At 36.5% G+C, this 26,522-nt stretch overlaps 1 protein-coding gene across 1 annotated transcript in view; it reads right to left on the minus strand.

Annotated features, from left to right (window-relative positions):
* Window positions 1-20,043, minus strand: part of LOC131434782 (Krueppel-like factor 12) — a 398,669-nt gene extending 378,626 nt beyond the window's left edge. Inside the window, exons 1-2 of the mRNA XM_058601926.1 lie at window positions 18,843-20,043; window positions 5,810-7,173 (exon numbers count right to left, since the gene is read on the minus strand). Of these exons, the coding sequence (XP_058457909.1) occupies window positions 5,810-5,821 (12 nt within the window). The 5' untranslated portion in view covers window positions 5,822-7,173; window positions 18,843-20,043. The remainder of the gene's footprint in view (window positions 1-5,809; window positions 7,174-18,842) is intronic.
* Between the last annotated feature and the right edge of the window lie 6,479 nt (window positions 20,044-26,522).

The raw sequence follows: 26,522 nt of genomic DNA on the forward strand, positions 1-26,522 counted from the left end.
CCATCTAAACGGTGAGAAATGTAGTTCAACATCGTTTAGTAGAAAAATCATGTCTTCTCCTATTAACATATATTTAGGAAACCAACCTGCAGAAAAATGTAAAATTATAAAAGATCTAGGCGTAATTTTAGACTCAAAACTTTCGTGGAGCATTATAATACAATTGTAAAAAAATTATATATACATCTTGTGCGAGGACAATTTTGGAAAACTGTAGCATAGTATGGAACCCGTGTACCTCCATACACGAAGAACTAATCGAACCTGTCCAAAAACAATTTCTACCGTATGCACTTCGTAGACTCAACTGGACTACATTTCCTCTTTCATCATATATGAAATTTTCGAAATCGAAAAAATAATTTTGATGCCAAGAGGCTTAGAATTAATTGCATGAAACGTCGAGATTTAGTGTCATCTCGAAAAAAATTTTTTTTTGAAAAAATCGACTTTTTGGGCCTTAGAAAAAATATCCAAGTTTATTTTATCAAAAAAAAATTTTTTTTTAGATAACACTAAATCTCGACGTTTCATGCAGTTTTAAGAGTTTCGGCATCAAAAAAAAATTCGATTTTGGAAATTTCATGTACTCTCCCATATGGTGCTTTTTCAAGATCGAAAATTTTCAAAACTGAATCGCCGGGCAGCACCCCTTACGCATGTCAGGTTTAGCTCAAATTTTGCATGAGGACATTTTTCGAGGTGCTTAAACTTTTGAGCACTAGCGCTTTACGAAATTAGAGGTGATCCCAAAATATTGGCTCACTTATATGTATAAGAGCGGTAAAAATCAACGTGTTTTGTCGGTTACGTCACTTATAGCCTAACAGTAGCTTTCAAACAAGCCCAAGTTTGTTAAAATCGGTTCAGCCATCTCTGAGAAAATTGAGCGCGTATAAATATAACGCGTTTTGTCGGTTACGTCACTTATACCATTATATCTCTGGAACGAAAAGTCACAGCCATTTGATCTTTAAACTTGATCAATGGCCTGATAGTAGCTTTCAAACGAGCTCAAGTTTGTTAAAATCGGTTCAGCCATCTCTGAGAAAATTGAGCGCGTATAAATATAACGCGTTTTGTCTGTTACGTCACTTATACCATCATATCTCTGGAACGAAAAGTCACAGCCATTTGATCTTCGAACTTGATCAATGGCCCGATAGTAGCTTTCAAACGAGTCCAAGTTTGTTAAAATCGGTTCAGCCATCTCTGAGAAAATTGAGCGCGTTCAAATATCTTCTAAAAGTGCACACACACGTACACACACACATTTTCCGATCTCGTCGAACTGAATCGAATGGTATATAACACTATGGGTCTCCGAGGCTTCGTTCAAAAGTCAGTTTTTCTAGCAATTCTAATACCTTTCTATCGAGAAAGGCAAAAACGATCTAACTATGCCCAGGAAATAAATAAAAGAAAAATTTAAACCAAATCGTAGAAATAATATATAGCAAATAGAAAACCATTGTAACTTTTTTTGTCTGTAGTCTACATTTGACGAATAAATTTATAAATGAATAAATAAATTATGGAATCCATATTATAATTCAATCCATAATATTACTAACGAAGAACTTAAAGAACGTCCTAATCTTTTAGTGTTTCAAATCATTAACGACATTATTTCTCAACGCGTACAATCATCTGCACTGTTGACACAATTCAATTTTGATATACCAGGCCGTCAAGTACGAACTCTGGAATTATGTTTAGGAATACGGAATAAAACAAATCAAGCAAAGAATAGTCCAGTCAGTCATATAATGTGCCACTATAATCAATTTTGTAATTATCTGGGCATTACTTTGTCAAAAATTCAAATAAAATTCAACTTTATAGTAGAATAATACGTAACATAAGTCAGCATTGTAAATTATTTATATGTAGTCTAGGTTTGTTTGACAAAATAATTTTTTTTAATTATCGTTCCAATAATCAGCCAAAGTGCATATTCAATATGCAATATGGAACCAAATGGACAAAACACGAGTTCAGAAGTTATAAAGAAACATGGATAACGATTCGAGAAGGCAACCGCAAATGAAACCACTTTGTTTATGTTGAAAACTTCGCTAGAAATTTTATGATTTGGCAAGCGATTTGCTGTTGGGGACAAAAATACTCAAATTTTTTCTAGCAAATAAATCTATGATCTTAACGTTCTAAACAGTATGAGTTATTATTAATAACTTTTCTTTAAACCCTTTTGTGTCTTTTATTATGATCTCTAATTGTTGTGTACTAAATTGCTCATTTTTTCCAAAATATAGTAGTTGCTTTATTTTGTTCCGGAAGCAGTTCAACAGACGTTCAACGTTCAATATGATCATGTTCAATTTCGTATAGCGTGCAGAGTTGCCACATTTCAATCTCTATTTTTCAGGTGAAAAATATGTAAATTTGTAAATCTTTTATTCAATTTGTACCTATTGGTTAGTATTATCACAAAATCATGATAACGATGTTTTTCTATAAAAGTGCACTCTAAACTCAGTTCACTTTCTCATCTCATCCAAGTCAGTCTCATCCAAGTCCCGCTTACGTTCGGGACGGAAGAAACCAAGTACAGTATTATGTAGTGAACAATAGAACGACCTCGAAATGAGTGAACCAAACGAACAAAAGCTACCGTCGCTACGAAAGATTACAATTAAAGCAGGTTCACACTATACCGGAACGACCGGGACGGGACCATCCGGGACTATCCGGGACTATCCGGGACTATCCGGGACTATCCGGGACTATCCGGGACGTTTTATTCCTCACGTGTGAATTTACTTCAATGCAATAAGACAAATAATGTTGTTCACATCCAGTTTTATAATAAGTTGGATGCAATTCAATTCGCAAAAGACAATAACAATGTGCACTATGTGAAGCACAAAAACATTAAGTACAACATTTCAGTATGTAACAGTTCGGCTGAAAAGCTCGTATCGTTTAATAGAAACACACATTTTTTTGCCAAAATTCGTTTTTATTATTCAACATAATTGCCATCAGAGGCGATACAGCGATTATAGCGATCTTCCAACCTTTCGATACCATTTTTGTAGTACGATTTGTCCTTTGCCTCAAAATGGGCCTCAGTTTCAGCGATTACCTCTTCATTGCTTCTGAATTTTTTACCAGCGAGCATTCTCTTGAGGTCTGATGGAGCCATGTTTCGTCCATTGTTATATATCGACGAAAAAATCGGTTTTATATCGATATAACAGCTCCAAACACTGCTCAGAATCATCAATTCGTTGTTGTTTTTGATGGATTGTGAGCTCACGCGGCACCCATTTTGCACAAAGCTTTCTCATATCCAAATATTCGTGAATAATATGTCCAACACGTTCCTTTGATATCTTTAGGGTGTCAGCTACCTCGATCAACTTCACTTTACGGTCATTGAAAATCATTTTGTGGATTTTTTTCACGTTTTCATCGGTAACAGCCTCTTTTGGACGTCCACTGCGTTCATTGTCTTCGGTGCTCATATGACCAGTACGAAATTTTGCAAACCACTTACGAATTGTTGCTTCGCCCGGTGCAGAGTCTGGATAACACTCATCAAGCCATTTTTTGGTATCGGCGGCACTTTTTTTCATCCAAAAGTAGTGTTTCATCAACACACGAAATTCCTTTTTTTCCATTTTTCACAATAACAAAAGTAGCTTCACTCAAAATGCAATATCTCACAAACTAATAATCAGACAGCTGTCAAATTTATACACGTATCTTTTGAAGGTTGGTACTAACTGAAAATGGAAACATCTATGAAGCTTGCTCTTCAACGAAACCAGCTGTTCCATATGGATAATAAGGTACGCCAGCTACAGCTAACAACCCAGCCAACCTCCAGACAAATATAAGCAAAACCGATCGTTCCACAAACAACAGTGACACCGACCCAATGGACGGGAGCGTGAATATCGAACCACTGCTCCCCCCTCATTCGCTGGATAGCAATGGAAACGCCTCTCCGCTGAGAAAGAAGATGACAACGAGATCCAGCAATAAAATAAATAATTCCCTTATTTTTTTGTTATACGGCCACGTTAAGCCGAAGAGAGATTGAGTCGAAATAAAAGTTGTATGAATAAAAATTAACAATAACAATTGAATCAGGATATATTCAATGTAAGAAGAATTCAAAAATCATATTTACAAGCCAACAAATAATATTTCTGGTTTCTATGAGTCGGTATTTCTTGTTATGCTTCCTGCGACGATTCGGTAAACTCAAGCGGTTAAAATTTCACCTTAAGTATTATGTTTAGCTATAAATTTAGCTCTTAATTCAACCTCACGAATATCACTTTAAGCTCTTTTGCTAGTTGGAGACAAGGGCATAAAAAGTTATGCTTTATTTATTCTATTCTGATCAGGTGACGTCACAAGGCAACGTAATGGAGTTTATGATCTTGTTGCACAGAAGCCATCATGAATTTTAGATGCTAAAAATCCAGAGAACAGTTTTGCATAGGTTTATAATGTAGATTTATCAATACGATCAATCAATAAAATAGTAATATTTCTTCACTTTTTACAATGATCTGTCATATGTTATTTCTAAAAGAATTCAGGTTTACTTACGTAAGCGATGCAGAACCAGTGTAATTTGTTCTGATGCGAAATTTAATTTAAGTGTACAGTAAAATTGCATGATAAGTGCTATATTCATACGAACTCTACGAATCTTTTGAGGTGTATTGTTAAATTCATAAGTTAGGTTTAGAAACACATTCACCATGATTCGTAATACGCAAAAAAATTAAAAGAGCTATCGATTAAAAGACCGATACGGACGGACGGATGGTTCGATCAGTAGCACCCTACACGGTCCTTCCAATATCTGAACTGCAACGGACAAAACAAAATCGACAGAAAATGAATGTGAATTAAATCGTACTGCCACAACCGCGTGTCGGTATGCACTTCCCCTTGGCGCTCCTCCCGGAAAGAGGAGCAGAACGCAACAACGGGGACGCGCGGTGGGTTTTGATACACATTTCGCAAATTACCTCAATCCGAAAGATTTATACTTATAAGCAGCTGAAACCGATGGCTGAGTGCCGACTGGGAAAAGATGAGAATCGGTGCGCTTTGCTACCTTTCTCATCTTCGCCGATCCGCAGCAGGCTTAACATGGCGAGCGAAAGGGATATTGATTGCAAACTGTACTGTGGAGTAGCACCACCGGTAGGTACTCGAAGTTTTATTGTACATTTTTTTTCCTAGTACATTCAATATTATTCAATCAACGGCATCGGCCAGTCCACTGGGAAAAGTTATTGTACTAACCGTAGTGACTGCCCGTTGCATTGCACGAACCGGTCAAAGTAGGCAACAGTAAACGGCTCCGAGCGGCAAAATGTTGAGGTGCATCAGCCAGCGCAAAAGGGATTATGTCAATTGGAGAGGCCACACGACGTTAGCATCCGCGACTGAGTGGGTGCGAGATTGTAATTTGCCATCGACTGGGTGTGAACGGGTTCAAGTGTGATCTGGTGCCAAAACACTTGTTCCGATCCAACAACTCAACGGTGTCTGGTTATTTTGTTAGAAAGAGATGATAATTGACAATTCAAGAATTGAAGATTGTTTGTTATCAGTGAGCATAGTATAGATACAGTTTGAAACCGAGCTGCTTGCTGGGCACTCTTTTACTCAAACCTAGACAGAGTCATTTGCGGATTTTAACGTACCGAACATGACTAGTTAAACAGAGCGGCCTTGATGTGCACTTGCGACCGCAATCGCACAATATACTATCCATTATTTAATTACATATTCTAAATCATGAAGGACTTACCATGTAAACCATTAAAATTCCAGTACCCCAGTATCAAAATGATAATCCGTCTTCTTTGTGGGTTGAAAGGATACCCAGCAGCGGGGTGGCAGCTCGGCAGTGGTATGATGCCCACCGTCCGCTACCGCGCCATCAGCAGGGCACCAGGCAACAGTAGCCAAGCAGTCACTTATCAGCGGGTAAACTGGGCCGAGATTTCTATGGGGCACGACACCGAGCGGCGACGACTTCGAATAGAACGGCACACAATCACTACTAATCTAGTCGCGCCAGCTTCATTAGAAACTAGAACTCTACAAGTCACACCATTCAAGGAAACTCGTTGTCAGCGGGTACAACCGGCAACGAAACAGCATAATCCAGAAGGCCAAGCCTTAGTTCTTCTGGGGGTAACTCGATCTAACCTGACCGTAGCAGCTCTTCCGTTCTCTTGCACTTGCACTTGGAAAATCTAAACTTCTGTAATGACCCCTCTTTCCTAGCAAGAACGTTCTAGCGCTAACAGCACATACTCGATCACTGTGTCCGCGGCGGTAAGATTTACTGCATTTGTTTCCCCCTTTCTTCATCCGTGTGCATTAATTACTCCATTAAAATTCTGTTAAAGCAGGTAGCCACTTTTCCACTCCAGCACGTGATAATCGTGACTTAGTCAACAGTCGTTGTTTTACTACTATAGGCAAAATACATCAACACGTACACACTTCACAATTGCTGGTCTGGCAACCCCGCCGACCGACGGACTAAAGTATAACTTTTGCTTTCACGTCTGCAACTTTTCGCAACTTCGCCGATCCAATGCGTCTCATTAGGATTTCATTAATTATTAACGGCTTGTCAACAGTATCGTACCTCACTGACCGAGCCCACGTTGGCTTTTTGTTTGCTGGATTCAAGACCGGTGCTGGATTGGAGACCCGAACGAGTCAATATTGGCCTACAGAAATGGATGGAACTCTGTTGACACTCTATCACTTGAGCTAGGCGTAAAATTACTACTAGTGATCACTTACTATTTAAATACTGGCCCTAATGGATAGTTATTTAGTTTAATTTACATATTAAAATAATAGCAAAGGGTAATAAAAGTGTTTGAACGGTAGTTTTTATATCTTGTTCATTTCATACTCAACGGACCGTCCTACACTCCATTACTTGAACATTTCTTATTCAGTGCTTGTCTTATAGCTCACAGTTTTCAATATGAATTCTGGAAGCTCATACATAGTTCGGATCGCATATAAAAGTAATGTAAGAGTCCAGCTTGTACTCCATTTTGTGCTTCAATCTATTATTTTCCTAATTTTTCTCCAGTCTATGAATATCAGTGATGCACAACATTTTTATTCAGTTCCACAGTCATCCTGAAATGGGTAAGAAAAATAAATTAGAAGGGCAGATTCAGCTCAATATGACAGTTCAGACACATAAAATTAATCTGGAGAACTAGAAGTAAAATTCGTCGCAAAGATTGCGTTGAATGTTTTGGGTATAATAAATATTCGCAAAAAGTACGAGTGTGTAATGTCAGACATAACTGGATGTCGAATAAAACTGACACACTTTATTTATACTTCCGAATATAAATTAAATGTGTGAGTTGTGCAAGCTTTCTCCTTTTCCACTACTAGAACTTGAAACGATACACCCAAACTAAAGTACAGATTAGTTACATTAAAGGCACAAATCTCCAAATAACTTGGGGAACGTGCCACTTGAGCCAATTAGTTCTGATACATTAAATATTCTAATCAGTATAGAAAGGGGGGAGAGTAGGGCCCCCCGATACGCAAAAAAAATTAGGGTATACAGGGTTTAGATTGGACATTGGATCTACCGGACAGCTTAAATATCTTATAAACCTGCTATTATTTCGATTGGATTGACGCGGTAAAGATGACTTGTGTAAAAACCCAGTTTTAATTGATGTTTTTGTCGTGAATACGACCTACTTTACTATGGGGCGCCTTTTCAAAATTTACCCTCTGAGAGAGTGATAAGTTTTTGATCGTGAATATCTCCTGTTGTATCTAATGATTCAACATAATTCTTGCTGCATGCCATCGAAAATATGATCACAATTTTATGATAAAATTTTCAGTTTTGTGACATAATCTCAAATTGTTCAAAATTAAACGTTTCTGGAATGTTTGGTATAAACGAGTATCAAAAAGGATAATTCATAAGGCGCGTTTGCCTTTCTCGTATTTTGAAAGCTCATAGCTCAGTTATCTGTGGAAGGATTTATATAATCTAACTACCAATAGAATCGAAAATTTTCAACTTGAACGTGTATTGAAACAACATTGAAATTTTTCAATAGTACACTATTGAAAAACCTGTTTGATTTAACCCATGACAGCACCAGTCAATCAGAACGCGAGATGTCTGCATCTATTCATGAGCATCCATATAAAAGTTGAGTGGTTAATTTTCCTACCATTTGCTGAGCAACTACTCCCGAAACAAGACACACATACACGAGAGTAACATCGAGGACCTGTCGTCTCACTATTTCCCGTTCTGCGAACAGGAAAAGCAATTTAGGCAAAGGGGCTGTCCGTACACCGCTGCCAGTAGCAGGTATAAAATGAAATGTGTTGTGAGTAGTGTCATTTAAGTTAAAGCAGCTACTCTGAACGTAGAAAGGCAGCCAAAAAGTCCAGCAAGGCCCATTGAAAGCACTTTTCAGTGCATTTCAGACAATTCAAAGCACTTTTCAGTGCTAAAGATTTAAGGAACTAGTTGAATTTTGTCGCTTTCCTACTATTTTCTGAGCAACTGTTGCCGAAACAAGACACACACGAGAATCATCTCAGATCAAAATGCAGTTCTTGTTGATTTCGACAATTCAAGGCACTTTTTAGTGCCACAGATAATCATTAGGAGTTAATTAAACTTTCAATATTTCCTATCAAAAGATTCATCAAGATGGAAGTTAAAATAATTTGCATCGTCACTAACACATTCAATTACGAACGGCAATGCGAAAGTTGTTGAACACATCTTTATACTAGTATGGGGTCGTGTGCAAATATGCCATGAGAAACAGGCTTGCCATATATACAGATTAATCTTTATTATTATTATTATTACTATTTATATTATTAAGAATTGTTTCAAGTTTGGAATATATAGTTGTAGGATAGTAGCTGTTTAATGTAACTAATCTGTACTTTCATGTAGGTACATCGCTTCAAACTCTGTTAGTGAAAAAGGGGAAAGCTTGTACAATTTATACAATCAATCAACTAACTGATATTCGGAAAAGTGATGGGAGCGTGCCAGTTTTTTCGTATTCACGATATCCAGTTATGTCTCTGACATTACCCACCCGACTTTTTTTTCAACTTCTAAGGTGTCCGATTTTGTCCCGGTCTCTTCTATGTTATAAAAGCACCACCCGAAATTTTTTTCTGGGTACGCGCCTGATTGTGACATACAATTAAATATTACGAAATAACCAGTATAGATCTTTATTATATAAACGATATTAAACGCTGTTGCGAATTTTGCACTGCGAAAATTGCACAAAGCTAATAAAATTATCCTAGATTTGCACTACACTAATGGTTTTAATTTCTGATTTGCAAAGAGCAATCTTTATAGTTCTTTAGATAACATTTGGAGCCATGATTTTTCGTAATGTTCTCCATTGTTGTCCATATTTCGTTGTATTTTGCTCCAATGCAAACGACCAGCAGCAGGATGATGTAATCGATCTTCTTTGAAAGGGAAACTGGCTCTGCGACCTGTGCGTTTGAGGTTTTGTACTTGGTTTGTTTTTACTGAGGTTGGTGGAGGAACCTCACCTCGACATCCAGTTCCGTCTGAAGCACTAGAAGAAATGAACGATTTTCAATCAATGCAATGTTGTTGGGTTAAGTTCATCAAGAGATATTCGCAATAAAGTTCTGCCTAATCTTGTACAGGGTAAATTTTGAAAAGGCGCCCCATAGTAAAGTAAGTCGTATTCACGACAAAACTACAAGGATCAGCCCCATGGGGTTGTTCGAGCCATTGATGTGGAACAAGGCAATAAAAATTTCTAATGATCGACATTTTCAATTAATCGTCACATTTTTGAATCCGCAAATGCACGAGAGTCTGCTTAGGTTGATCTTTATTAGGAACCAACACCGAACACGCGAACCCAGAATATAGACTCTGTTTGTCGTGATTTGTATTTGTTTTGTAGCCGACGAAATTTCATCAATAGCCCAAATATATGCAATTATATGTTTGTACATACTTGCGAATTTCATCCGAACTCGCATGACACAAGATCAAAGCATACCAATTAAAGCTTCAAATCACCTCTGGCATGTTACACGTAGGACTGAAACGTTAGCTATAATTTCGCTTATATTTATAGATTCGCGTGCTTCCAAGAGCTTCACTTTTTCAACGATTGACCAATCAGAGCGATGCTTTCCCATTGATACATCGCTTACTCCTTCAAAACCGTCGTCTATGGTAGGGAAATCCGGTATGCGGGAGATTTTTAGCAGACGAAATAGGACACTGTTAGCTATTAATCAACATTTCAATGATATATAATTGAAAATACATGGCTATGAACATTCAAATCAATACGTAGAAATATTTCCAATCAATTGGTGAAATAATATTACTGACTGAAACTAAACTGACTGAGTTGTAAGTGTTCAAAAGCTGACCACATTTCTACTTGTATTTACCCCTGAATTTCTAATTTGCACCCCTATATAGAAAACAAAGGTGGGTTCCACATCAAAAATTTCATGAAAATATTAGTTTCTATTTCTCAGAATGGTTATCCTATTTTCAATAGCAGTTCGGTTTTATCTAAGTAGATCGGAAATGTTTGAGAGCCAGATTGGAAAAAGAACTGACGAAAGGAAAGAACTTTAACTCAGTAGCCAATGTGTTCAGGTTCAGTCTAAGCACGACTTTTCCTTATATCCTTCCGCTGGACTATTAGAGATGATCGGGTTACGGGTATGTACTTGAGATTTGGTCGGGTACGGATAATTTTTATTGTTTATTCGGTTACGAGTAGAAATTTTTAAATACTTAATCGGATATTGATCGGGTTCCAACCATATTTGCTTCACATATTGTACCTACTTTTCACAAAAGATTTGCAAAGCCTACGATGCAATAGAATCACCGCAAAGACAGCGAAACACTTTCGAGACAATGGGCCGTATGAATAAAATGTAGTAAAGTCTGTTGTTTGTAGTATCTTCTCAAAAACAAAGTCCACAGAGTATAACGCGGTTTGGTATGAATAAAAAGGCGGGTGGGTAATGTCAGAGACATAACTGGATGTCGTGAATACGAAAACAACTGACATGTTCCTTAACACTTCCGAATATCAATTAGTTGATCAATTAGAACGGCTGATTTTTTTGTAATGCTCTCCACCGTTACTTTTTCATCCATGCAAATGACTGGCAGCTGTGACGTAATCGCTTTTGTCGGAAGCGAAACTAGCTTTGCGAACGGCACAAAATACATCTGCTCGCATTGGCGATAGAATCCAAACTTATTCAATTTTTGTTAGGAATTTTCTTTTATGTTATTTCATTTGTAGTTTTTTCACTAATGGGCGGTCCTAACGGCTATAAAAATAGCCGCATACAGAATTTTAATGTCGATTATTTCATTTCGGATTTGCATAATTTATTGAAAGAAACTATCAATATGCTGTAGGGATTCGTTTCTAGCATTCAGAAGGACCAAATTGAGGAACTCACTACGATATTCACCACTTTTCGGAACATTTTTCTCGAACGATTTGTTGTACAGCAGCAGATATTTTGTTCCCTTCCTCAGATTGGCTGGTGTTGACATGGGTCAAATGAGACAGGTTTTTCAATAGTGTACTATTGAAATACTTCAATGCTTTTGCTATACACGTTTAAGTTGAAAAATTTCGATTCTATTGGTAATTGAATTATATAAATCCTTTCACAGATCACTATGAGCTTTCAAAATACGAGAAAGGCAAACGCGCCTTATGAATTATCCTTTATGATACTTGTTTATACCAAACATTTCAGAAAAGTTTAATTTTGAACTATTTGAGATTATGTCACACAACTGAAAATTTTATCATAAAATTGTGATCATATTTCCGATGGCATGTAGAAAAAATTATGTTGATTTGTTAGATACAACAAGAGATATTCACGATCAAAAACTTATCACTCTCTCAGAGGGTAAATTTTGAAAAGGCACCCCATAGTAAAGTAAGTCGTATTCGCGACAAAAACAAGTTCGAACATGAAGTCAATGCTACTTCCAAATTTAAGCATTTACTGCATACCGTATCGACACAGAGCCGGAAAAGCTGGCATAGGCATGCACAAAGCAAAAAACGTACTTACATCTGTAAAAATGCCACTTTTTGTCGTGAATACGACTTACTTTACTATGGGGCCTTTTAAAAATTCACCCTGTACAAGAATGGGCAGAAGTTCATCGCGAATATCTCTTGATGTACTTAACCCAGCAACATAATTTATTCTACAAGCTATCGGAAATATGATCAGGAATTTGTGATTAAATTTTCAACAGCGTGAGATAACCATAAATAATTGAAAATGAAAGTTTTCCTAATCTTTTGGGAATAATGTGGAAAATTCATCACGCACATATCAGATCCGAAGTATAAAAGGTAATCTAAAGTATAAAGCGTGAAACCCTCGGGTCGTCCTCTCATTTGGGCTTCGGTCGTCAGGAGGAGCAGTCGGCAATGGAAGTAGACCTTTTGCGTGGTGTAAAGCGTCAAACGCTCAGGACACAGAGCCAGTTTTCAGGATATTTTGATTAGCTTTGTGCGATTTTTGCAGTGCAAAATTCGAACCGCCATTATTTTATCATAAAGAACTATACTGGTTATTTCGTAATATTTGATTGTGTGTCAGAATGTATAATGTAACTAATCGGTACTTTATTTTAGGTGTATCGTTTCAAATTCTAGTAGTGAAAAAGAGGAAAGCATGCACACTTCACATAATCGATCAAAGAAAGAGTATCAGTTTTATTCGTATTCACGACATCCAGTTATGTCTCTGACATTACACACCCATACTTTTATTTCTGTTCATCACTTCATAAGCAAACACACGAGTAGCAACCTCTAGAGCTACCTACCGAAAACTTGTAGTAAATACTACAGTTTGTAGCTTGTTTTGACAGGAACGTGATCCACACGTAGCATTTACTACCGAAATTCAAGCATGCTACGTTTTATTCATACGGCCCATTGCTGATGAAGTGAAGTAGAAAAATTAAAACCAATCCAAACGTGTTTTACTCTGTAGACTATGTTTTTGAGAAGATACTACAAACAACAGACTTTACTACATTTTATTCATACGGCCCAATAGGTTATAAAACTGATGACATTTTTTGGCAACCTTTTTTTTACACAGGTTGAAAAAAATTTCACGAAAAATTTACTTTCATTTGTAATAATAAAAACGGGTCATTTCGCCGAAAGCTGTTGCACAGAAAGGGTCATTTATTCAATGAAAAAAAATTACAAATTCTGGTTATTCATTAAAAATATTTATTTGTTTTTATGTCTTCTGTATTTCTTTTTATGTTTTGAACCATAGTAGCTAATAAAGTGGAAGAGTATTCTTGAAAATTTTATTCTGAGGTTCATCTAAAAAAATCAAGAGAATAATCTTTCTGGATCGAACACGGAAAAATGAATTTATTCGTTGTTTTAAATCTAAGACATTTCAGAAGTACGATTGTAGGTCCATACAATGCACAAAGGTCCAAAACGGGAAATTTGCGTGACAAAAATATGTTCACTATTAAATATTAGTGTTTTGTAGTTGACGTCTTCACAAAAGTTGTTTGTAATCAAATGGCGCTCCTTTAGATGAAACAAGTTACTATGGTGGTCCTTATTTATATTGAAATCTGATATCTAACTTTTTTAATTGAACTCATAAACGATTTCATTATACAATAAAGTTGTAGAAAATTTTATTTTGAGCAACTGTGCTGAAAAGACACCTCCCTAGCTTTTTCATTTGATCGAATTACATCAATTCTCCCGAGTAAGGTGGCTTCTGAAAAATCACTTTTTTTATTCTAACTTTTTAGTGAAATGTTATATGGAAAAGTTGTCTTCAGAAGAGTTATTGAGCTAATTATTGCGCACAATTCTGCTGAACCAAGCTATGTCATATGAGGTACCAGCAAAAAGTTATGATTGCTTTTTCATCAAAAACTAGTCAAGCATCAAATATCAATATTCATTAGATGCCAGATCGATAAAAATGTATCCTGAAAGGTCATAATATAAGTAATAATTTAAGAGAAAATTGGAAGGGTGTTATTTTTTTAACTTATTTGAATTAGTCTTGAAAAAATACCTCAAAAACTCAAAAACATTGCATAACTCTTAAACGCCTTAACGTATCAACATACTTCCTTTAACAAAAGCAATAACATTAAATTAGTTCTTTAAGTGTTCCATACATTGTTCGTTCGAGAAATGAGACACACAAAAACTACAGCCAAAAATAAATTTTTTGTTGAACAATTTATGGAGCACTTGTAGAACTAATTTGATACTATTGTTTTGCTAAAGGAAGTATGTTGATACGATAAGGCGTTTAAGAGTTATGCAATGTTTTTTGAGTTTTTGAGGTTTTTTTTCAAGACTAATTCAAATAAGTTAAAAAAATAACACCCTTCCAATTTTATCTTAAATTATTACTTATATTATGACCTTTCAGGAACCGCATGGGATACATTTTTATCGATCTGGCCTCTAATGAATATTGATATTTGAAGCTTGAATATTTTTTGATGAAAAAGCAATCATAACTTTTTACTGGTAGCTCATATGAAAAAGCTTGGTTCAGCCAAATTTTGTGCATTAATTAGTTCAACAACTTTTCTGAAAACAACTTTTGCATAGAACGTTTCACAAAAAAGTTAGAACAAAAAAGGTGATTTTTCAGGAGCCACCCTTCTTTTACTCGGGAAAAATGATGTAACTCGATCAAATGAAAAGCTAGAGGTGCTTTTTTCAGCAAAGTTGCTCAAAATAAAATTTTCTACAACTTTATTGTACAATCGTTTTTGAGTTCAACTAAAAAAAGTTAGATTTCAGATTTCAACATAAATAAGGACCACCCTAGTAACTTGTTTCATCTAAAGGAGCGCCATTTGATTACAAGCAATTTTTGTGAAGACGTCAACTACAAAAGACTAATATTTGATAGTGAAAATATTTTTGTCACGCTAATTTCCCGTTTTGGACCATAGTGCAATGTTAAGCACTATCATCTTACATTTGTCTATATTTTAATTCAATGCAAATTATTTATATTGAGACAATTGCAGGCTTCGGCGGAATGACCCTTTCAGCGAAATGGCTTTCGGAGAATTGGCATTCGGTGAAATGTCATTCATCGGAGAAATGGCTTTTGTCATTTGTCTATTTTTTAATTCAATTCAATTTACGATAAAAATGAATGAAATGTGAATGTGCGCAAAATTTTAAAAAGCTTGAGTGGAACGAATCGTTGCACAAAGCATAACAGGCAAAACCGATACATTGAAACCAGGAATATTTTCAGTGATTGAGCGCAGTGGGCTTACCACACGTTTTGTTGGCTTGTAAAAAAGAGGCTCTTGATGAGTCGTAATGGATTTGTGAACATTTCACAGTTTGAATATGTTCTAATTCATTTTTTATTGTTATTGATTACTACTACACTAGAACTATGAACCATTAGTATTTATAATTGACTCACATGAGATAATATGTATTGACTAACATGCTAACAACGTACATGGCTGAGTTTAGTAGCAAGTATAGATTCTCCTTCTAAGAAACGCTTGAAAACAAAGAAACAATTAACTATTTTCGGTATCTTTACCAGTCCCACATAGTAATTGGAATAAGAAATTACTGAACATTCACGAGACAACGGAATTGCACCAAATAAATACGTTTTCAATAAACGTAATGTGTTTTTATATAGTGATTCTGGAACTAGATTATATCTACGTTTATGCTTCATTGTTCTAAATGAACGATTCTACTTGGCTTGTATTTATTTCATTCAGTAGCTTGTCTAAGCTAATTTTTAGTTTTACTAAATCTGAAGTTATGTTTATTATATGATATTACACAATAAAGTATCATCAATCCATTGAGTTAGGCAAAGTTGGGCATTATAAATGCCAGTTACCTTAAAAAATGAAAGATTTCCTATAATATCAAATTTATTATATTAAACTCGTTGCTATTTTAATACAAAACCAAATGCATAAATTCGTGTCACTTTTTTATATGTAATATTTGCTCACGATATAACGCCACCGAACCCACTATGCATTTTTCACCCCACCACCATACGAAACAGCCGCGCGTAAGCAATATAGAAAATGATGAAAAATAAATTAAATTCTCTCGTAACTTTGACAAATTTCGGATATTTCAGCTAAAGTTTCATAATTTTGAATAGCATTTTCAGATTTTTTGTGAAATCTTCCAACAACATCATTCTTCAGTTTCAAAAACATCCCCGTGGAAGTGTTTTTAGTTTTTCGAAATTCCGTCTAATTTTTGAAAAGTTAACCAAAAACGCGACGAGCGCATTCCTCCACATTTCACCTTAAAACAATTGAAGGATTCGGTGAAATGACTTTCGACGAATTGGCATTCGGCGAAATGACTCTTTCGACGAAATGATTTTCAGTGAAACGACTTTCTGCGAAATAACCCTGACCCGATAATGATAATGAATTTGAGCGTGATTCCGTAGTTTAATTCGACGTGAACATTTGAAATGGACCAAAAACGCCAATGACAGATTCTATTTCGATTAATTCTGCGTTTGCTAACCATCTCATATTGCTAGCTTAATGAATGTTTTGGATATCGTACCACACAAATAGGAGGTAAACGTGCAAATTTATGAGCTATTAACAAGAGAGAAAGTAAACAGATAACCAACCATTAGTTTTAAAGTCCATTTGAATTCTTAACGTTGATTACTCTTTTGACAAAGTATGACCAATATCAGAGATTCCAAGCAAAATTTCTCAATATGTATTTCCGAATGCACAGATATTAACCACGATAGAATAATGTGAAAAAAAAATCAACTTGTTCTAGACAAATTGTCCGAATTGTGATTCCGAAACCTTAACCCACCCAACTGCCCCCAGTTCCGTCCTATTGTGAAATACTGTGCAATCATGAAGAGGAGACTCGAGGCAAAAGGAAAGGTTGTCAAAGACATCAATCAGATGACGACCTGGTGGAATAAGATTGCTAAAACGATGGACAAAGAAGGTGTGCGCCGCCTAATGAGCCGTATTACAGGAAAAATTCGAGAATTCCTTCGAAACCGAGACGAATAATTTTATCCGTATTTTTTCTTGAAAGTATGAAGAAAATGCTACATTTGTATAAAAAAAGATCTTGAATTCAATAATAAATAACTGAAATACAGGCAATTGTCTTTGTTCCAATTCTATGTGAAGCAAGCTTTATTCACGATCAAAAAATTGTCACTCTCTCAGAAAATTTCGAAAATGCACCCCGTAGTTTTTTTTTGTTTTGTTTAGATTATAGAGGTTTTAACCTTAAGACCATTCGCCTCTTTGTGCCAGAGAAACTACAAGGATCAGCCCCATGGCGTTGTTCGAGCCATTGATGTGGAACAAGGCAACAAAAATTTCTAATGATCTACAATCAAACAATTAAATCAATCATCACACTTTGGAATCCGCAATTGCCCGAGAGTCTGCTTAGATTGATCTTGATTAGGAATTAACACCGAACATTGTTTGTCTTCATTTGTATTTGTTTTATAGCCGACGAAATTGCAAAAAGCAAAGCCTTGGTATTACATTCCTGTGGTGGAATTTGACCTTCTGTTTCAACAGACTTCGCAGTCGATTCAGTGTGTCGGTACACCATTGCATGGCTGATGCTACGATTTTACTGATGCTACAAATCCTTCCAGGTCGGGGTTCGAACATACGACGAAATTACATTAATATCCCAAATATATGCAACTATATCTTTGTACATACTTGCGATACGGATTTCGCTATTTAAGCTTCTCTTCGCCAAGCTTGTGTTCAAGTTTTGTATGCAAGCAGTTATTTTTATAGCGTTTCTCTACCAAGAAATTAATCTTAAGCACTAAAAATTTACCCTGGGTTGTTGTCAATTTTTCAGACGAAACTACATAGCATGGAATTTCATCCGAGCTTGCATGACACAAGATCAGAGCATATCAATTAAAGCTTCAAATCGATTTATGGCACTTTTTGTCTTGCTGTCTAGCAACAACCTTCCTCTAGCAAGCTACGCGTAGGACTGATGAAACGTTAGCTATAATTTCGTTTCTATTTATAGATTCGCGTGCTTCCAACAGCTTCGCTTTTTTATCGATTGACCAATCAGAGCGATGCTTTCCCTTTGATATATCGTTTATTCCTTCAAAACCGTCGTCTATGGCAGGGAAATCCGGTATGCCGGAGATTTTTAGTAGACAAAATAGAACACTGCTCGCTACTAATCAAAATTTCAATCATATATAATTGAAAATACATTCAAATCTTGATACATTCAAATCGAAACTTAGAAATATTTCCAATAAAATGATGAAATAATATCAATAACTGATACAAAATAGAATGAGCTGTAAGTGTTTAAAACCTGACCACATTTCTACGTGTATTTTTCCTTGAGTTTCTGATTTGCACCCCTATATAGAAAATAAAGATGTGCTCCACATAAAAACTTTCTGACCCTATGTGCTAAAGTGACACGTATTTACGTCAAAAATAGAAAATTTCGATAAAATTAATTTTCAGAAATCTTTGGACTTGAAAAAGTTCTCCAACGATCGATTGCAATCTATTAATTCATACTTTCACGTATACGTAAGTAATGTGGGGTATTTGAACAAAATATTAAATTTAAACAATTATTATTTTGATTAATTTTCAAACTCTTCTAATTCAATCTAAAACAATGGATACTCACTGCTTTGTGTTTAGTCAATCCTGCGATGCTAGGCCACGGCTAGCGCCCTGGCGTATGTCTTTGCAAGCTTATTCAATCTACGGATCGGGACCAAGCACTGCTCCACGTACGAGGAGTTACATGCAGTGCTCTCGATTTACTCGATAGAAAAATATCTCGTGATAGACACCGGAAACCAGCGCTGCCTTCGCGCTGCCGTCATAACAACAAAGTGGTTCAGACCAAGGTCCAGCATGGGTGCGCGCAAAACCGACACAAACTACAAGATTTCCCCGCCCGGCATGCGTTGGTTCCAAGTTCGGCCGGCAGAAAAGGTTCTGAGTACTTCACATCGATTGGTTACCGCTTTTATAATGTCGGCTGTTATTGCTATTATTACTATTAGCGAATCAATGGCCAAGTTTCTTCGCCTTGGCTAGACACCGCGAACTCTATGCTCTGAAGGGCCGGTTGGCTGCAACCTCCAGATGCCAAATTGTAGAGATTTTCTCACACTGCACAGGCTGCGGCTTTGGATTCGTATGTTTGTGCTCGTATGGTTTTTAGGTAAACATACTTGTACCATAAACACCAATTTTCCAATTATGCATCACCAGTCAGTCAGAAGCAACCGCGCACATAGTTTCACTGGGCTAGCCCCTATCGAGTCTAAAGATAGAGAGCAAACACTCACTCACGCCGGGCAACACTAAACAGCAACAACTGCTCTGCCGTCCTCCCAACAACAATGCAACAGAAGTTGGCGCAAATTGATCTAATTGAAACGATAATAACAGTAATCAGAATCCATAATACACAAACACGGACACTTGACTCGGCCTGCAGATCGCGTCTTAGTCACCAGGTTTCCGCTAGGCGGAGTCACTGCGATAGTCTAGAGACACTTTGGAGGCACACTCGGACGCACAGATGCAGAGGAATCGTTTCGCGAACCACTTAACAATGTTGTTTACATTCCGCTAAAGAAGTTGACACTTGCGGAACCGGCTTCCGATACGGTTCGATACTGGCCCGCCTAATCAGGTACTGAATGTAGGTTTGAAGAAAAAAAAACAGCTGTTCTTCACCAGACCGGTTGGAATAAGTAAGGAATGGAAGGTTTTCAATCAACATAGAACAAACTTAAGAAAAGCATTCGCATTAGAGAGCTACGGAAGCTGGCAAAAAGGAGTGCAAAAGCGCGCCTTTGAAGAAACACGTCCTGCCGTCACGCGGGACAGCTCAATACTGAAAATGAAATTCATAATAAACAAGCAACAAGCAGCCCACCGAACCACGCGGAGCTGCAAAAGGTACCGAGATCGGTTGGTACACATATAGCGAAAATCCAGCAGAATGTCTCAGAGCCACCAACAAGCGAACCGATGCAAAGCCATGCCAAAAGCAGCAAACATAAGCGAGGCTTCACGAGCGTGCCACCCAAACCTAGCCACACACACTGCCCTACACCACCGCCCTGTCTTGTAGTGGTTCGCTCACTTACCGACCTGCCTGCCCGGTGCTCAGTCGGTTAGGTCGACGCTGTTGGAGACACTACGACGTGGTTCATTGGAGGCGAAAGCACATCACGGCGGACCAGGAGTTGTAGTACGTACACACCCACCCAATCGGTCGGCGTACCGTCGCCGGTGGGTTGTTTGAACTGTTTGCTCCGTTTGATTTGCAACGATTTTTTCTTGTTACGGTTTTCGTTTCTGCTGAGCTATTCTAGAAAGTAACAGCAGAAATCAGGAAATCGGCTTGCTCAGATTTGGATGAAACTTTGCAGACGTCTTCAGCATGACAAACCATTCGTTTTTCACTGACGAGGAAGCCTATTTGACACAAGTTTGATTTTTGAAAAGGGGAATGAGTTTTTGCAACTAATTTCTATAAATCGTTGTAAGAAAAACTTCTAACACTTTATCAAAATTAAAAATTTTACCTTGAAAGTATAATTATGAATGAGTAGTTCTATGCGAAACAACTCATTTAAGCACTCGAAAATGATTTCACAGTTCAAAAGCAACTGTGGCCATACAGGACACGGTTTTAAACTGGACAACTCAAATATCTTATGAACCAGCAATCAGTATTGCTAAGCTCGCTTATATTGTGCAGATAATTCTCACTCATGTGCTATCAGTACATCTGAAACTCCCGTGTGAGTGTGCTCTCTGTGATTATTTTCGTCCTTTGTTTTGCTATCGCAGTGCTCATCTGTGAGTGGCGATGAAACACCGAGCACTCCTATCGTGCATATTCCACCTCACTCTTTCGTTGGTCTACTAGTCGGTGTGCACACTCTTACTGAAGCTGTTTCTCATAGATATTCGCACTCGCTCCCACTCGCGCTCTTGCTCTTACTCACAACTTGGCGCCCACTCGTTCTCTTATAGCGTAGTTCTGTATAAAATGTTCAAAACGACGTATGTAACAATGAGAGATTCTCTCTCGACGTATGCGAAACAGTATCGCGTTAAAAACTACCGCCGGAATCACTGTCGCTTGAGGTAGGGAGAAATTCTATCTTTCTAAATTTTACTGTTTCCTTGTTCGCGCTACTGTAGCACAAAAAATGTAGCTCGCTACGGTAGAAAAATGTACTTTGCCGCTGTAGAAAAAAGTACATTAGTGCGATAGAAAAATGTACTTTACCACGGTAGTTGACAGTTGTATCGAAGAACAGTAAGCGCCTATATTCTTCGCTATTTCAAAGATTTTCGCTTATTCAGAATGTTTATAAAGTAGTATTGCTAATATCATGTATTTAACCCCGGTTTTAAGCTTTTGATCGTTGCCAGGAGGTATTAATGGTTGGGTTTGCCAGAGGGTATAAATGAATTATTTTTCTCGAACAAAAAATGTTTTGAAGTAAAATTATTAAGTTGCAGAATTATTTATGTATTTCAAATAAAGAAATTATGTAATCGCTGTGAGAATCAACTTTTGAATAGAGGCTCGTAGGGCCGAGAATCTTATACTGTTTGAATCAATTCACTTAGTTCGCACAGTGACTGTGTGATTAGTTCAATAAATTATTCATGTTTTCTGGACTTGTTAATTAATGGACAAGTAAACTCAATTCGACTTCAATGGTTCCGGAAAGTAGTGGGCGAAAGATATTTTTGGAATGGTCACTAACTTCGTATAAAATTGAAAGACTAGTTCCGAAATGACATATTTATACGTGTAAAATAATTCAAGCCGTGATATGAACAAAATAATAAAATCAATTAGTATTTCGATCGAAATGAACGAAAAACTCACTCGGAATGGCAATACTCGAAACTCTGCCTGTTAGAAGGTTTTGTTATTTTAAGAACAAATTAACGGAATAATGAGTTCGGTTCACAATAAAATATAATCAATAATTAAACACAGTACTAAAGAAACAAATTAGAATAGTAACTTAAACTGCCATAGTTAGATTCATTATACATTAGATCATCCAAATTTATTTCCATTGGTATGATCACTGTCTTGCTATCCTCGTCAGCTGATTGTTCATTTATATTATTTTTCCAAAGGTGTCGCATTAGAAAGAGAAAAGTTGGTGCTTCGTATATCGCGTTCTCTCTGACAGCAACCTAAGGACCACCTGAAAAGTGTTGACTTATGACCACTACCGTTTTTTACACTTTTCAATCTGTTACGCACTAAACACAGAATTGAGTCAAAATCGGTTATATCAATCGAAAGCTTCCCAAGGAACAAATGCACCTAGTGTTATAAAATATCTAGTATATTTACATGTCTAGAGCCACTTCAGTAAACTCGAAGAAAATTAAATCTCTGATACACAAATAATTTTAACTGCACTGACTCTGTCAAACGGAAACCTTTATGATAATTGTTAGGTTAGGTTAGGTAGAGCTAACACCCACGCTATATCTGAGAATCGCTGGAATTGCGACTTAGCCCACAGTTGAAAGTTTGGGCCAGCCTCCTCTAATAAGGAAAAATCGGTAAAATATTGCTGACTTTCGAACAGCTCAACAATAAGATCAGTAAAAAGTATCATTTACCGATCGATCGGTAGAGCTGAGCTGAGACTCATTTCTTCATAATTTTATACTGAATTATTTATCACTCTATACTGAAGTTTGAGGACATTTACATAAAAATTGTAAATACACGAGATTGGTAAGCTATAGAGCATTACTGCTATTTTGGTCGGTTTGGATTAAAACCTGGTAAAATATCATCTTTGGTCCCACAAAATCGATTTATTTAAGTGTGCTCGAAAAAACATTAGGCTTACTGCCCAAAACATGGAAAATATTCAGATATCGAAGACTATATCTTTCTGAAATGATTATTAGCTGTTCAATTTCAGTAAATTATGTAACTATCCGAAATTTAATTTGTGCTGATGATGATCGCTAGAAAGCATATTAGCAAGTATATTAGTAAAACAAAAGTTTACCATTTGTATTTTTTATCCTCATGTTTACCGGAATCAATTAAAATTCAACGCAGCTTTTATAGATTTTACGATGAATTATTCTTTTGCTTGGGATTTATTAAAAAAAAAAATTCTGACGTAAAATGATTTCCACTTCGAGTCACTGAAATTCTAAACGTAGCGAAATACTTAACGATTTCTTTAAACTCGACATTTGATTTTTCTAGTTGGGAAAGAGTTGTACAAGCAATTCTGATCGTTCAATAAAAATACATCTTCAAAGATAGTAACATCGACAAAAGGTTCGAAGAGGAATTCAAATTTCTTCTTGTCCTTATTTGATTAAACCTAGCTTCTATTGGGTTGTAAACACAGCCTAAATATATTGGCATGGCTAGATTACAGGAAAAGGCTTCTGTGTTTCCGTTGAAAAGACTTAAAAAAGTTCTTTGAAGAATCCCTTAGAAATGCATACGTTTGAAATAAAGATATAACTAGAAATAAAAATGCACGGAGAAAATGAAATTGCCCGCTTCAGAAAACTTGATTTTTTTCTGAGTAGGGTAACGGTACATTCATTCATTTCAGCTCCGTATCTCAATAAGCTGAAATATGGTGCATTCTGAGTGCATTCGTAAAGATAATAACACCAGTATTATGCACAATTATGCAGTAATCTGATTTTTCATAGCCGAAACAAAGATATATTATCCGATTTTATCATAATTTGTTGATTGGTAGTCGCGTAATCCTCAAAATAACGTGGTAGCTCCACAAATGAAATGATTATATGTACAATAACCCTATGTAAGATGAATGCATTTCTATAGCCATAAATTTTAATCTTTTATTAGTCTGGATTATTCTAAACATAAAATATAATTAACACAAAAATTTCACAAGATAGGCTCATGCAAATGCAATTCTTCATGTAAAAACAGGTCTTGATACCAGATAACAAATTGCATCGTTCAAAAAGATTAAAGAATAATATCAACGAATTCCTAGTTCAATAAAATATAATCACTTGTTCAAAAAGACAAATAGTTCGTCTTTCCGCAAAAATAATACATATGCATGTGAAAGATTAATTCAATCAACCTTTCACTACACACCTTCTGAGCAAACACCGTAAAGTACAGCGGTAGAATACATTTACGTCCGCAGCTGTAAATCACTTTTTCATCCGCAGTAGAGTACATTTTTGTCCGCAGTAGAATACTTTTTTTTCGTTGGCGGTAGGAAGCTACAGTACATTTTTGAAATCTACTGGAGTTTCAAGCAGCAGTACAAGGCCGTACCATCAAGAAACGGTAGAATGAAGTAGAGCAATATTTGTTTCTACCTGTACCGTTCTGATCGTCGCTGGTACTCTCTCTGCGGTAAATGTACCATCAAGCAGTTGTAGCAGGCTGTAGAATTTTGAACGTGTAGAATCTACAAGGATAAATGTATTCTACCGCTACCGTTTGCATCCCTGGTAACAGTTTCAAAAATATTAACACCATTAACTGGAATTTCATACACAGAAGTAATAGGATCGCAGCACTTGGCTAGAGCGAATACAAACAAGCGTTCAAACCAACCCGGTGGCAAGAAGAGCGTTCTATCAAATGCGATTGTAGCCAACGGCCGTTCTGAAAGCGATCAGAGTGCTCAAAATATGGTGAATAAAATATCGAAAAGTCTTAATCCCTTGCTCGCGTTAAAGATATTCTGAATGAATGAATGAATGGATATTAAGTTACTAATGACATTGTTTTTGATAACCATTCTTCTTAATTGCTTTGATTTTTGTAGAAGGATGCTTGCCACAGCTAAATGGTTCCTCATCAGAGTGCTGGTTCAAACGCTGTGCAAAACCCTTCACTCCTGTTACTTCTACAAATCAAATTTAATTAATTTATACTGTACATTCTTTTAAAAAGGATCACACTACATACTAATAGCATAAGCTGAGGTCAAGTTGTAGCATTCTTGTGCGGCTATCATGATGCTCACATAGGGGAAGATGGGGTAAAACGAGCCCCCGAGGTATAATGCACCTTTTGCTTTTCTCAAAAGTTACCAATTTTTTTCACTGAAATTTTAATGAAACTGAAAGTCCGCCATAAGAACAGATTACTATAAAATTTTGGTAGCGATGGTTCAATCATATCTGGAAAAATGAAAAAAAAAAAAAAAAACAATTCTGTCTCTGTTATAAATAATTTTTGATGTTCATTCCATAGTAATTTTCTAGGGTGAGGAAGATGATTTTAATTATGTGACCAGTGAATTTCTTTGCCAATCATTCGGGTTTCTAAAATTAGTGCTAATACAGACGATGTTCTGCAATTTTATAGAACAATCGTAAAATTTATCGTCACATATTTTTGGGGGTAAAACGACCCGAATTGTGTAAGGCAAAATGCTCAAGAATTCGCTTACAAAAATTATCCATAAGTTATCAATTTAATGAATAATAGTGAACAATCTTCCACCTGGCAAATATTTCGTCAACGAAAAGTCTAAAGCTTACCCGTTGTTTAAGATCATTCTGCCTCTATGTTCAGATAATCGTCACATCGCGTACATTTTAAAGTATATTTTTCATGTTTTCCACGATCGGAAGATAGTCATTCATTAAATTCTTCCGCGTTATTCTCTATAGTTAAGATTTCCTTAGGTTGTACGTTTTTCCCCATCTACCCCTACATTTCGATTTACTAAAATTTAAATCAACCTGTGCACCATACTGCTAGCGCACTGGAGGAGTGCTCTCACTCTGTGCGTATTGATTGTTACTCGCTCTTGGAGTACGGACATAATCTGAAATAGTGCGAGCAAACTCGCAATAAGTGTTTACTCCTGCTGCCTCTCACTCATCGTAACCAAAAAAAACTACAAGGATCAGCCCCATGGGGTTGTTCGAGCCATTGATGTGAAACAAAGTATCCAAAATTTCTAATGATCGACATTTTCAATTAATTGTCACACTTTTGAATCCGCAAATGCACGAGAGTTTGCTTAGATTGATCTTTATTAGGAACCAACACCGAACACGCGAACCCAGAATATAGACTCTGTTTGTCGTGATTTGTATTTGTTTTGTAGCCGACAAAATTACATCAACAGCCCAAATGTATGCAATTTTATGTTTGTATATGTTTGCGATACAGATATCGATATTTAAGCCTCTCTTCGCCAAGCTTGTGCTCAAGTTTTGTATGCGAACAATTATTTTGTCGTGAATACGACTTGCTTTACTATGGGGCGCCTTTTCAAAATTTACCCTCTGAGAGAGTGTTAAG

The sequence above is a fragment of the Malaya genurostris genome, chromosome 3 (genome assembly GCF_030247185.1).
Source record: "Malaya genurostris strain Urasoe2022 chromosome 3, Malgen_1.1, whole genome shotgun sequence".
In the NCBI taxonomy this organism is placed as follows: Eukaryota; Metazoa; Arthropoda; class Insecta; order Diptera; family Culicidae; genus Malaya; species Malaya genurostris.